We start from the raw sequence: 12089 nt of genomic DNA, 5'->3' as shown, positions 1-12089 counted from the left end.
CAGGAGGCTGATGTGAGGATCTTGGTTCAGAGTCAGACTGGTCAGGAAAGTCCGTGAGACTTTTATCTCCAGAATATGGGAAGTGGTGCTGTGGCACAAGTGGTAGAGTGCTTACCTTGAGCTGAAGAGCTCAAGGACAGCACCCAGGCCCAGAGTTCAAGCCCCACAACAACCACCACCACCAACAAAATCCTGATGCACAGGCCCTACTGAAGATCAACATCAGTCTTGGAAGTGACTCTTGGTTTTTCCTTCAAAGCTCTACCAGTTATCAATCCATACTGGTAGGCTTAGGGGCACTGACTTGGGGTGGCACTCCCTTCCCTGTGATAGTCCTCCAAGCAGTCTTCATAACAGAGAGATTGTCAGTGGTTTTCCAATAGCTTCCCCTAACTTTAACTTTATCCTCCTCCTTTCACTGCCCCCCTTCCACCCCCACCCAACTGTCTGTCAGCTTTCCAACATCATGGAGGATAGTCTAACCCTTTGGAGCCCTTTCCAAACCACTAAATGATAAACAAGTTTAAATAAAACTAACACCAACCCTAAGAGCAGAATCATCTACAGTGTCAAAATGAACCAAACACAAGATCTCTTCAAATATTTAATCGGTTTTGGAGAACTCTGCCTTCCAACCCAGTTGAGTAAAAGTTCTAAAGAAAGCATGATTAAGAAGTCCTCAAGAAAAAAAAAAAGATAGGGGAAGCTGGGACTGGAAGACAGAACTTAACATGTGCCTGAGGCCTTTTAAAGAATTCTATCACTTAAAAAATACTCAAAATGCACAAGGAAAGATTAAACAGTTATACAGATTTAAGAACACTGAAAACCTCTTTTATAGCTGAACATACCAGACACAGTTTTGAAATAGACTCTTTAAAAACCCTTACATCCTGTTGTGGTTTGTTTCCATAGCCTTCTCAGTACATGCAAGAAGCAAACTAGCTAGACCCAGCATTCCCCGAAATCTCTTGGGCCTTTGCAAAGCAGCAACGCAACAAGAGACAGAAGTAGAAGAGGTGAGAGCAATGTTCACAGTCTTTGAACACCATTCACACCCCAGCCAACCTAATCTATGTTTCTTTGAAAAAGATTGGGAGTAAACTGAAGGCCTTGAAAATCACCAATGATCTCACATCAGGGTGGCCAACAATAATACTTTTTGATAACGGTTTCATAAGAGCTGGGATGTCCTTCAGAGGATAAAAAAGGCAGGGGTCAGGACACCAGGCTGCCTCCTCTGGAAAAGTTCAGCAGGAAAAGTGCAACGTCTGCCTCGCTCTCATTCTTGCTCTTGTTTCCTCTCTTCTCCTGTCCCTTGGTGCTGGTGAGCGGCAGTGTCCCAGGCTGCGGCCTGAGGCTCAGAACGGGTACTGCGACACGTATATTCGCAGTCGGATCACAGAGCTGCCTCTGAAGTTGATGACGGTGTTGACAGTGATCATCTCCAAATCCAGCTGGATGTCCCGGGGACCTTTGATGGGACGTGTCATCACCAGAGTGGCACTGATGGGGCCTGTTTGCTGCAGACAGAGGGGGTGACATTAGCAGAAAGTCAGGCTGATGGCCCTTGGCAATCAGTAGTGCCATGATTTCCCTCCAACTCTTCCTACCCTGCACCTGGTTCTAAGTCCTTAGCATTTATGTTGTAAATACAAAATCTACAGGTGATTTAAGGTATATGAGAGGTCATAGGTCATATGTACCTATGCAAATACTATGACATTTTACTAAGAGACTTCAGCATCAGCATTTTGGTCTCCTCAAAGGTCTTGAGGTCAGTCCCTCACCATCCTAAGGAATAATTGAAACAAATGAATGGGCCACTGAGCAAACTTGTTACACAACTCAGGACTGTCCCTTCATCTTTGCAGACCTCAGCTCTAAAATGAAGTTTTACATCAGATCAGTAATTGTCAAACAATAACATCAAGAGCACTGCGGGATTTTTGTTTCTCTACTGATTCTGTGGCTTGAACTCAGGGCTTCGGCGATGTCCCTTAAGCTATGCTCAAGGCTAGCTCTCTGCCACTAGGTGCCACAGCTCCATTTCTAGTTTTTGAGTGGTTCGTTGGAGATAAGAGTCTGACAGGGACTTTTCTGCCCAGGCTTTGAATCACCATCCTCAGATCTGGGCCTCCAGAGTATTATAGGTTAGAGCCACCAGCACCTGGCGCCCAAGATTTTCTAATTTGAAGTAATGCCTATGAGAGGTGACATTTGTTAAGAGTCCTTGTCTAGAATTCTGTGGTTGCTTCCAGCTTCATCTTCCATGACTCTATCACTGAGCAGCTAATAATTTCATGTGAACTCTTCCCTTCCATGGACTAGTTTTCTTCTTTTTTCTTATCTTTTCCTTTCCTTTCCTTTTTCCCTCCCCCTTTTTTTCCTTTCTTGGAAGTGGTGAGGATCAAACTCAGGGCTTTAGTACTTGCTATATAGATGCTCTACCACTTGAGCCAACCCCTCAGCTCCATGGAACCTTTTTCTAGAACTTTAAGGGAAGCAGGGAGAAAAGGCTGGCATCAATTCAGTGCCCACCAAGGAAGAGGCAAGGAACTATTCCAGTTATTTCCATGGACTTCCATTATTCTAATCCCCATAAGAACCCCAAAAGTTCTTGTTATTGTAAGTGCAGTCCCTAGACCCATCAACAACAGTGTCACCAGGGAGGGGTGTCAGAAATGCAGATTACCAGGCCCCATGTCCCACCTACTGAGCTTGATACAATCCCAAGGTAATTTTTGTACACCCAGACCACCAAAAAAAATGCTGATCTAAAAGCACAGGATTCTAGGGAAAGACCCCAACTGTCTAAGAGCTGTCCTAAAGGTATGTCCCATTATCTGTCATAACCAAGCCAACTGAGGCCCAGTAATGTTCATTGCTCAGGGTCACCTGACTAGTCTAGAGAAGAGTCTTTTAGGTTTGTCTAAGTCATCTAAGTCACTTTGACACTTTGAATTACAGAAGAGACTAAGTCTTTTGCCTCTTCTCCCTGGCACTAAATGAGAGATGCTTTGGGTCCATGGGATGGACAAAAACAGGACATCAGCAGAGGAAGTATCACGACAGAGAATCAGGTTGGGCTGGACAATCACGTCCCAGAAGCTGTTGTGTCCAGAAAATGAAAGCAACAGTCTCCATGAAATGAAAGAACTTGACTTGTGTAAAGCCATACCAGGCAATTATTCTGTCTCCATGAAGGAAGTTCCTGCTTCCTTGGGGAAGAGCTGAATATCCCCAAAGACTGCCACTGGCAGAACAGGGGCAGAGCTGGCACAACGGATTCAAGCCACGTACTCAGGCCTCCCCTGCCTGCTGGGCAGCTTTTACAGCCTCGCAGTTTCCTCTTGGTATTGGCTTTCTGTGTTCCCGTCAGCATCCGTGTCATTGTCACCTCTGTGTGCAGAGGATCTCTTGGACTTCCTTGTCAGCCCTTGCAAAACCTCCAAGCCCTAGGCCAGGACTTCAGCCATATAAGGAAATGCCCAGAGCATTTACATATGCAAATCTCTCACCAGCTTTTACTATTTGCATGAACAGAGGCCAACGCTAAGGACGATAAATTCATGCGATAGACCTCTAGAAGACAATTTACAAGGCCTAAGGCTCAAGGTGGGAATGGAGTTTGTGGAACCTTTTAAGTTATTCCTTTGGGTTTCCTGGAAAAGGTCACAAAACTGGGGCATGGTATTAGAATATCTGATTCCAAAATGGTTGCTTCCACTCCCACGCTCTACAATAGGGTCTCAGTAGCTCTCCATTTCCTGTCACCACACGGGGCTTGCTTGACTTGAGCATTGTGAATTTATGTTCTGGTGGCTCTGTCGTTTCTCCCTCTCCCCGGTTTGAGCATGAGTGTTTGGGCAGAAGCTTCCATCCTGTTGGTTTCTGAATTCCGAGTGCCTGACTCAAATCTCCATTGATCGTGGTGCCCAATGACTGATACAATAGAAGAAAACATGAGAACGGCTGAGCGCTGGTAGCAATAACTAGAATAGGAAAATGCTTCCATGGCCTGCCACATCTGTGTCTTCCTGGTCCTGCTCCCAAATGCACACAGGCTTGCTCAACTTGTAGGTTGGCACTGCCTAACATGTGGCAAGCAGCCTAGCAGGAAAAAGTCAGCTTCCCTGGCCCTTGTCACCTGGCTCATATGTGTCATGGAGTAAACACATTTTGGCACAGGCTGAGCCTCATGACCATGCTCCTTCTGACCCGAATTATATCCCCAAGCCACCTGGTAAAAATTAATCACCTGTACTCTGTCCAGGTCTTGTGATGCCCAAGGAGCCTGTGTGAAGGTGCAGGTGACTCCATGCATGTATGCACACACATATGCATGTATGCACGCATGTATGTGCATGGGTACCTAGGTGAGTGCGTGCGCACATGTGGACGCTAACTTGTCTTGTGGATGAGATAATGCTCCTCCCCAAGGGTTTCTTGTAAAACATCTCAGGGTGGAAGGAACTGAGTCCCTCCCCGCTACCCCATGATGCTCTAGGGCTCCCAGGGGCTCATAGCTTCTTAACAACAGTGGTAACAGGGGTAGCAATAGCAACAACCAGTGTCTACACAACAATGACGAAGGTTTTCTCGAATACTTTCTATTGCGACTGGGTGTTAGGACATCTTTCTCTTATTATCTTAATTTCTTCTGGGGCCCCAAGTTATAAGGATAGATGAAATACATCCCACACTCTAAAGAGAGCTGTAAAGGCCCTGAATAAGGACTGCCTGCCTGGGTGTAAGCACATCCCACCAGCACACTGCCAAAAGTCTGTGTGGGACACAGGGGGCGAAGAGGGGTTAAGAGGCTTGAGGTGGTTCTACTGCCCCCTTCAGGGACGAGTCAGACAAATCTCCAAACACCCACCTGGTCATCCTGTGAAGTGACTGCCCCCTAACAGGGCACCACTGCCCAGCTATAATGGTAACAATTGAGTAAAACCTTGGCCATCCCAGCCACGCCCTTTCCACCACCTGTGTCCCCACCTAAACCAAAGGAACCACAATCAGTGCTGCTCCTGCATGGAGGGGGAGAAGAAAGCTGCTTGCTCTGGACCAGGCAGGGGGAAACTTGACACTGAATGAGGCTGAGAGGCTGAAGTTCCCACTGTAAGCCAGCAGGACTTCTGATGAATGGGACTCTCCGGAGGAACTAAAGGTGAACGATGAGATGTCACGTGGTTTGCATAGGTTTGAGTCAGAGGCAGAGAAAGGGGAAGCTCTTGACTCTTTCACCCCAGCCAAATGCCACTTGTCAGCTAAAAAAGTCATTCTGTGGACCAGGAGCTAAGCTAAGTGGATGAGCTCATCTAATCCTAATGTAAATACTGTTTGGAACCCTTCTTTACAGAAGAGGAAACGGAGGCCAAGAAAGGCTAGGTGACACCCATGGTCACTTGGTTGGGGCAGACTGGAGAACACGGAGTGAAGCCAGTGAGCCTGGCCCTGGAGCCACGCTAGACTCCTGTGACTGGTCTCCTGGAGAGGTCCTGTGGCTCTGGACAACTTGAACACTCAGAAGGCCAGCTTAATTGGGCCAGTTTCTTTCTCCTGCTCCTCTGCCCTTTCCTCCTTCTGCCTCAGGGCCCTATGCTAAGCCTTTACTTTTTCTTTTTCTTTCGTGTGTGTGTGTGTGTGTGTGTGTGTGTGTGTGTGTGTGTGTGTGTGTGTGTGTGTGTGTGTGTGTGTGTGTGTGTATGCCTGCCTGGAGTAGTGAAGTTTAAACTCAAGGCTTGGACACTGTCTTTTAGCTTTTTTGCTCAAGGCTGGCACTCTACCACTTGAACCACAGCTTTCCTTCTGGCTTTTGATAGTTCATTGAAGATAAAAGAAGTCTCACAGACTTCTTGCTGGGGCTGGCTTCAAACCACAATCCTCAGATGTCAGCCATCTGAGTAGCTAGGATCTGAGCCATGGATACCTGTTTCCAAGCCTCTTTTCTCATCCTAGAATCTTTGAGGGGCATTGGGGCCAGGAGTCACCACCATCCTTGAGTGCTTTCAGCCAGAATCCCTTTGTTCTCCTGGTATCCTTACATCTCTCTTCTGAATAAAGGCTAAAGCATTGGGCCCATCTTGCCATTTCAGAGAGGTATAAGCTCTGTACAGCTCTGATCTCTGAGTTCCCAGGGCTCCCTTGCTGTGTGGCAGTCTGGACCCAAAGCAAGTTCCCAGAAAGGGGATGTCCCACCTATCCATTTCAGGAAAGGTCAGTTACCTTTCCCACCATCCCCAAGTGCCTCTCAAGTCAACAGCCACAAGGGCTGTTGGGTGGAGGGTTACTTGGGGGATGGTGTCATGTGGAATGTTATCATGCCTATGAAAGGCCCTGCAGATCCCCTGATTTGCTCAGGGTTGGAGCAGGGACCAGAGGCAGGGGGTATCAGTGACAATGGATATTCAGAATATGTCCTGTGACACTTTGTCCTTCAGATGACAAAGGACAGCCAGCCTACAGAGGCAAAGCAAGGGCGTTCTGCTGTGGTAATTGTATGTTTAGAGAAAAGAACACAGCTCTGCCTCTTTCATCCTACAGAAACTCTTCTACTCTTCTATACTGCCCTCATACACACACACACACACACACACACACACACACACACACACACACACACACACACACACACACACACACACACACACTTCATCCCAAGCCCTCAACGCTGCTATCATGATATACTGAGCCAGGTCTACAGGAGCTCTTTGGATCATATAACCAAGAAGACCTGGTTACCAAAACTATACTAGTGAGAGTGCTCCAGGCCCTGAGACCTTTTCTTTTCTTTCTTTCTTTCTTTTTTTTTTTGTCAGTCGTGGGGCTTGAACTCTGGGCCTAGGCACTGTCCTTGCTCAGCTCAAGGCTAGCACACTACCACTTGAGCAACAGCTCCATTTTCGGTTTTCTGGTGGTTAATTGGAGATAAAAGTCTCATGGACTTTCCTGCCTGGGCTGGCTTTGAACTGTGATCCTCAGATCTCAGCCTCCTGAGTAGTTAGGATGACAGGCGTGAGCCACTGGCGCCCAGCTTCCCTGGGACCTTTTCTAATCAGTTCTTTCCACTGTTTCTGCAAAGGCAGGTTGAAAGAATCTGTCAGGAGCTGGGAATGGGACTTAGAGCTCTAACATGGAGCTGTTGTGTCGCTGTCTGGTGAAAATGGGATCACTTTGGTGAGCCTGTCCTGAGGGCAGCTCCCCTGCCTCCTACCACACCTGGTGGTTCCCATGAATCTTCTGCTAGAAATGCAGTATCCTGGCAGAATAGATGGAATCATGGCCCCAGACATAGCCAGCTCCCAAGTCTGGTTATTATATGAGGAAAAGAGGTTTTATATACGTGATTAAGAATCTGAACACAGGGTATCTATCCCAGATGATATGGACTAGCCTTAAATCTGACCACATGTGTCATTCTGAGAGGGTGGCAGAGGGAGATGTGGTATGTACAGGAGAGGAGGAAAGTGTGGCCAGGGAGATGGAGACAAGGGGACATGGCCAGGGTCAGGCCATCACTAGCAGCTGCAGTAAGCAACAAATGGACTTTCCTCTAGAGCATCTGAAGGGAGCTCAGCACTGCCAACACTTTGAGTTCATTGCAGGGAAGCTGATTTCAGACATTTGACTCATAAAACTACAAGAGAATAATTTTCTGTTGTCTTAAGTCACCACCATTGGGATGACTTGTTACAGCTCTCACTGGACCTTTCTGACCATCTTCTGAAACAGGTTCCCTGGAGCTCTGGAATCTGCTTTTTGGACAGGTGTCCAAATTCAGGCTGAAAGGTAATATCACTCTAAGCCAGGGTCTCTAAAGAGGCTTGATCACTCCAAGGAATGTAGGAGATAAATCTCAATAATATAAATAATATGGCATTAAATCTATATAATTTGTTTAAAAACCAGTGAAAATATTTTTATGATATGTGCTTTAAGACTTTCTACTGGTACAGTTAAGTCAATGCAGCTCTATCAAACTTTATATGATAAGAATATCTGTATCTGAGCTATCCAATATGGTAGTCAGAAGTGCTAGAGAATACTTGAAATGTGGCTAGTGCCATAGGAGAACCAAAGCTGCCATTTTATTTAACCTTGATTAATTTTGATTTTAAAATTTAATTCAATTTTGAAAGTCATATTGGCTACTATGCAGATAATGCTGAGAGTCTACTTACATGAGCTACATCTTTCCAATCTGTTGGCATGTGAGAACTACAAGAGCAAGTATTTGGGAGTATTTTCTTTACCACTATATCCTGACTTTCTGGAAGTACATAGTAGGTGCTGCACAAATATTCGTCAAATAAGTGGATGAATAAATTGAGACGGGAATGTCTCCTGTACTCTTTTAGAAGAAAAACAAAAAGACCACAAGTGCCTCCTGGCCTTAGTTCTCACTCCAGTTGTGAGGATGCTGGAGCTCAAGGAGGAAAAGCATCTTTCCAAAACCCATACAGGAAGTGATAGAAACAGAACCTGGCATTCCTGACTCCTAGCTTTTCTCTCTTCACACCTGACCCTCCTAGATGCACTCTTACCTGTTCCCATGACAATACCGCTCATCATTAAAGATGGTGGCCTCTGCTCACCACTCTCTCTTACCCGCATATAGAATTCGCGACCCTCATTCCCAGATTTGATCTGGAAAATGTAGTAGGCTCCAGGATAGCGGGTTGTGGCTTGCATCTGGAAGATGTCAGCAGGAACAGAGCGTCCTGACACCACATCCATGTCCCGGAACAAGATGGTGAAGGGCTGGTCTCTACAGCCAGTATTCTCAGCTGGGCACATACAGCGGCTGGTGGGAGAAAAATCATGCGAGAAAGCTCAGCAAATCCTCTCCTGGTGCAGGTTGTGCTTCAACTCTCATTCAAAACAATGAGGCTACACCTTTCCTATCACCAAATGCTATAACTGGAGAGCTGGCTCTGTTCTCAAAAGTCATCAGCCTGTAGATAGGTTCTGCTTCCTAGAAAACAGCCTTTTCTAGCATCAGATATTCTGGCAACTAGAGGATACAAATTACATCTCTGGTTTTCGGAACACTGGCATATCCTTGAATGTGCCTTACAGTTGTTAAAATGTGCGGATGGACACGTAGTCCCTTCCCTTCCCAGCCCAAAGATGCTCATTAAGACAATTTTAAAAGTGAAAATTACATTACATCAATGAGTCCCATGGATCTTCTTACCCTCTCTATTGTACTTAGCCCATATGATATTCTGTATAGAATATAATTGAATCTTTTCATTAGATAAACAAAAGCTCAGAACTTACCGTGCACAAGACATGACATTAGACACTTGGAAATTTAATAACCAAGACTGTGACTTCAAATAGCTTACTTTCTACTGAGAGGAACAAATTAGAAACATAAATTATCTATCATATAAAGTAGCTAATTTGAAACACTAACCACAGCATGTCCTCATATAAAATCATTGACATTTAATGCCACCCCAATTTATCCCTGGCCCCTCCCTTACTCTTCCCTCCCTCCCCCTCCTCCCCCCCACCCCTCCTCATTATTGAGACTCCTTGTAAGAAGTGCAATTCATAAAAGAATGAGTTCAGCTCTGGACCTGTGCCTCTGTGTCCAACACGGCAGGTTAATATTGCTGGTTTTGTAGCACTCTCTCTCCACTCCCAATCTAGCCACAAAACCTACTACTGTTAAAATAGGTTCCAAATCTATCTCCTTGTCACCATCGCCACTGTCCCGGCCATCCAAGCCTCCATCACCTCTCACCTGAGCCCCTGTGGTAGCCTCCTAACAGGACAGAGTACCCCTTGTCACACATAAATCAGAGTAGCTCTTTTCCTTTTGTGAGACTCTGCAGTTACCTGCTGCAACTTGAGTGAGCATTAAGCACCCATTTTAGCTTCCAAGACCCTACAGGATCTGGCCTCTGTCAACTTCTCTTGCTACTTCTCACTACCTACACTCCTCAGACTACAGCAACTCAACTTCTTTCCAGCTCATCAAAGTTACTCTTGGCTTTCAACTGCTCCCTCTGCTTTTCCTCTCTCAGTTTAGTTAATATCAACTCACCTCTCCAGCTTAGCCCTAAGGTCATTTCCTCAGTGGGGCCTTTAGACTCCCAAGTCTAGAACAAGTCTAGCCTCCTCTTCCTTTTCCTTGTAAACTTCCCTGCTTTCTGTTGAGAGAACCTGTTCCAGTCTATGACTGTGAATTCATTTATGCACCGGTTTGCTCAATGTCCCATTCTTCCACTTCACTGAGCTCCACAAGGGCAAAGCCCATAGTACCTTGCAAAGAGCAGGCGCTCCACTAAGAGTTAACAAATGAGAAAGACATACAAAGAATTAGCCAAGTATCGTTTCTTTTAAGGCTGCATCCAAATAGCCAAGTCAAAATATCTCTGGTGCCAAGACAGCCACATTAAAACATCATGTGTCACACGATGTTTTAAAATAAGTACTTCCTAAAAGAAATTTGGAGGAGGGATCGCTGGCTCCCAGATGAAGAAGATCACAAATAGCTGAGAGAGAGGGCATTTGAGCAGAGATCTGAAAGATGGGGTGAGTCCACTGAGACAGAAGGAATGCCTTCCATCTGGCAGGAAGTGTGTGTGCAAAGGCAGGGAGGCTGGGCACATGGGGCAAGGGTGCCGGTGAGAGCAAATCCTGTTCTGACTGGTGGGAGCCCAGGACACCTGAGTTAGTGGGCAAGAATCAAAGAAGAGAAGAACCAAGTATTTTCAGTGCCAGGGATGAGACTTAGCTGGTAACACCAGCTCAGAGCTGCCAGTTGAACAGGATCAGTTCCCAATTACAGACAAACCCAGGAAGAACCAGGCACAGAAGCTGGCGAGAACAGCCTGGAGCTCTGTGCTCTGCTACAAAGAGCCCTTGAACCACAAGTCCAAGAGTCTTGTTCTAAAGGGTTGCTTGGAAGCATAAAAGATGGTTCTGAAGGATCAACCTGTCCTGGATTTGTTGTCTTTTTGCCTATTTTGATCAAAATAGGAACCATACTAGTAAGCCATGATTCCGGCCTCTTATAAGTGCCTCAGTCCAGAAGGTGGGGGGCGGGGGGGGGCGGGGCTGATGTATCCCAGGCTCTGTACTGAAGACTTGGAGTTACTTAGAGGTGGTAACTGTGTGGCTGACTGGAGAGAGGAGGTGTGTGTGTGTGTGTGTGTGTGTGTGTGTGTGTGTGTGATGTGTAGTCTGAGATGGAACTGATATGGTACAAGAGGGGCTAAAAGAGAAGGAAAAGGAACTTGTAGGATGCTAAGCTCAGGAAACAATGTCCTAGCACATTTGCCTTATTGAAGATGTCTTCTCTGTATTTTCTCTTCTCTGTACTAGTATATATCCGCTGGTGAGTTTGTGAGGCTTTGGTCATGATGAAGTCACAAACCTGACTAGAGCAAACTAAATATCCTCAAGTATTGAGAATTCTCTAGAGAAATCTTCAGCAACTCGCCACTCACAGAACAGTCCCAAGAGATCAAAAGCTTTCCCCCCCAGGAGCTTGTCTGAAAAGCAGGCGTATGGGTCCTAACGCAGCCTACTACATCTTGAATGCGTACTCATTCTCAGGTAAGGAAGGCTCTGTGTGTTTTACTTGAGATGCCCAGATCTGAAAGACATACTCATGAAAGGGAAAAGGAATTTCATGAATCCTGACTTTCTATTTGGTTAGCTTCCTAGAGAACCATCATGCAGCTTAGATGTGAGTGGGGAGAGTGGCAGAGAAGAGAGTTTGTGTGCACAGACACATATATTCTGTGCACACACACACACACACCTACACACACACACACACACACACACACACAGTGCATAGTCAGGTCTCCTAAATTCTTGGCTGGTGCATTCTCCTTTACAAGACGTGGTCAGCCTCCTGAACCAGGTCCTCACCTACCTAAGGGTGAGTGATGACTTACTTATCACCAATCAGCAGGTAAGGTTCCTCACAGCGGATGGGGTCGATGCATTTGAACCCCCCTTGTAAATTGTAGCAAGTCTGTAGCGGGGTGCAGGTATGGTTTCGGTGCTCACACTCATTGATGTCTGAAATGTGGGGTAGATAGGAAAAAAAAGTGTCG

The 12089-nt window shown here is 46.1% G+C and overlaps 1 protein-coding gene across 1 annotated transcript in view; it reads right to left on the bottom strand.

Moving 5' to 3' along the window:
* Positions 1-591: 591 nt before the first annotated feature.
* The window catches only part of Fbln5 (fibulin 5), a 69772-nt gene continuing 58274 nt past the window's right edge, over positions 592-12089 (bottom strand). The window contains exons 9-11 of the mRNA XM_042692575.1: positions 11928-12054; positions 8614-8809; positions 592-1523 (exon numbers count right to left, since the gene is read on the bottom strand). Of these exons, the coding sequence (XP_042548509.1) occupies positions 1362-1523; positions 8614-8809; positions 11928-12054 (485 nt within the window). The 3' untranslated portion in view covers positions 592-1361. The remainder of the gene's footprint in view (positions 1524-8613; positions 8810-11927; positions 12055-12089) is intronic.

This window comes from Dipodomys spectabilis, unplaced genomic scaffold (assembly GCF_019054845.1).
Source record: "Dipodomys spectabilis isolate Male_0828 unplaced genomic scaffold, ASM1905484v1 ptg000157l, whole genome shotgun sequence".
Lineage (NCBI taxonomy): Eukaryota > Metazoa > Chordata > Mammalia > Rodentia > Heteromyidae > Dipodomys > Dipodomys spectabilis.
Note: the sequence above shows the minus strand (reverse complement) of the source record. Positions and strands in the feature narration are given on the sequence as shown.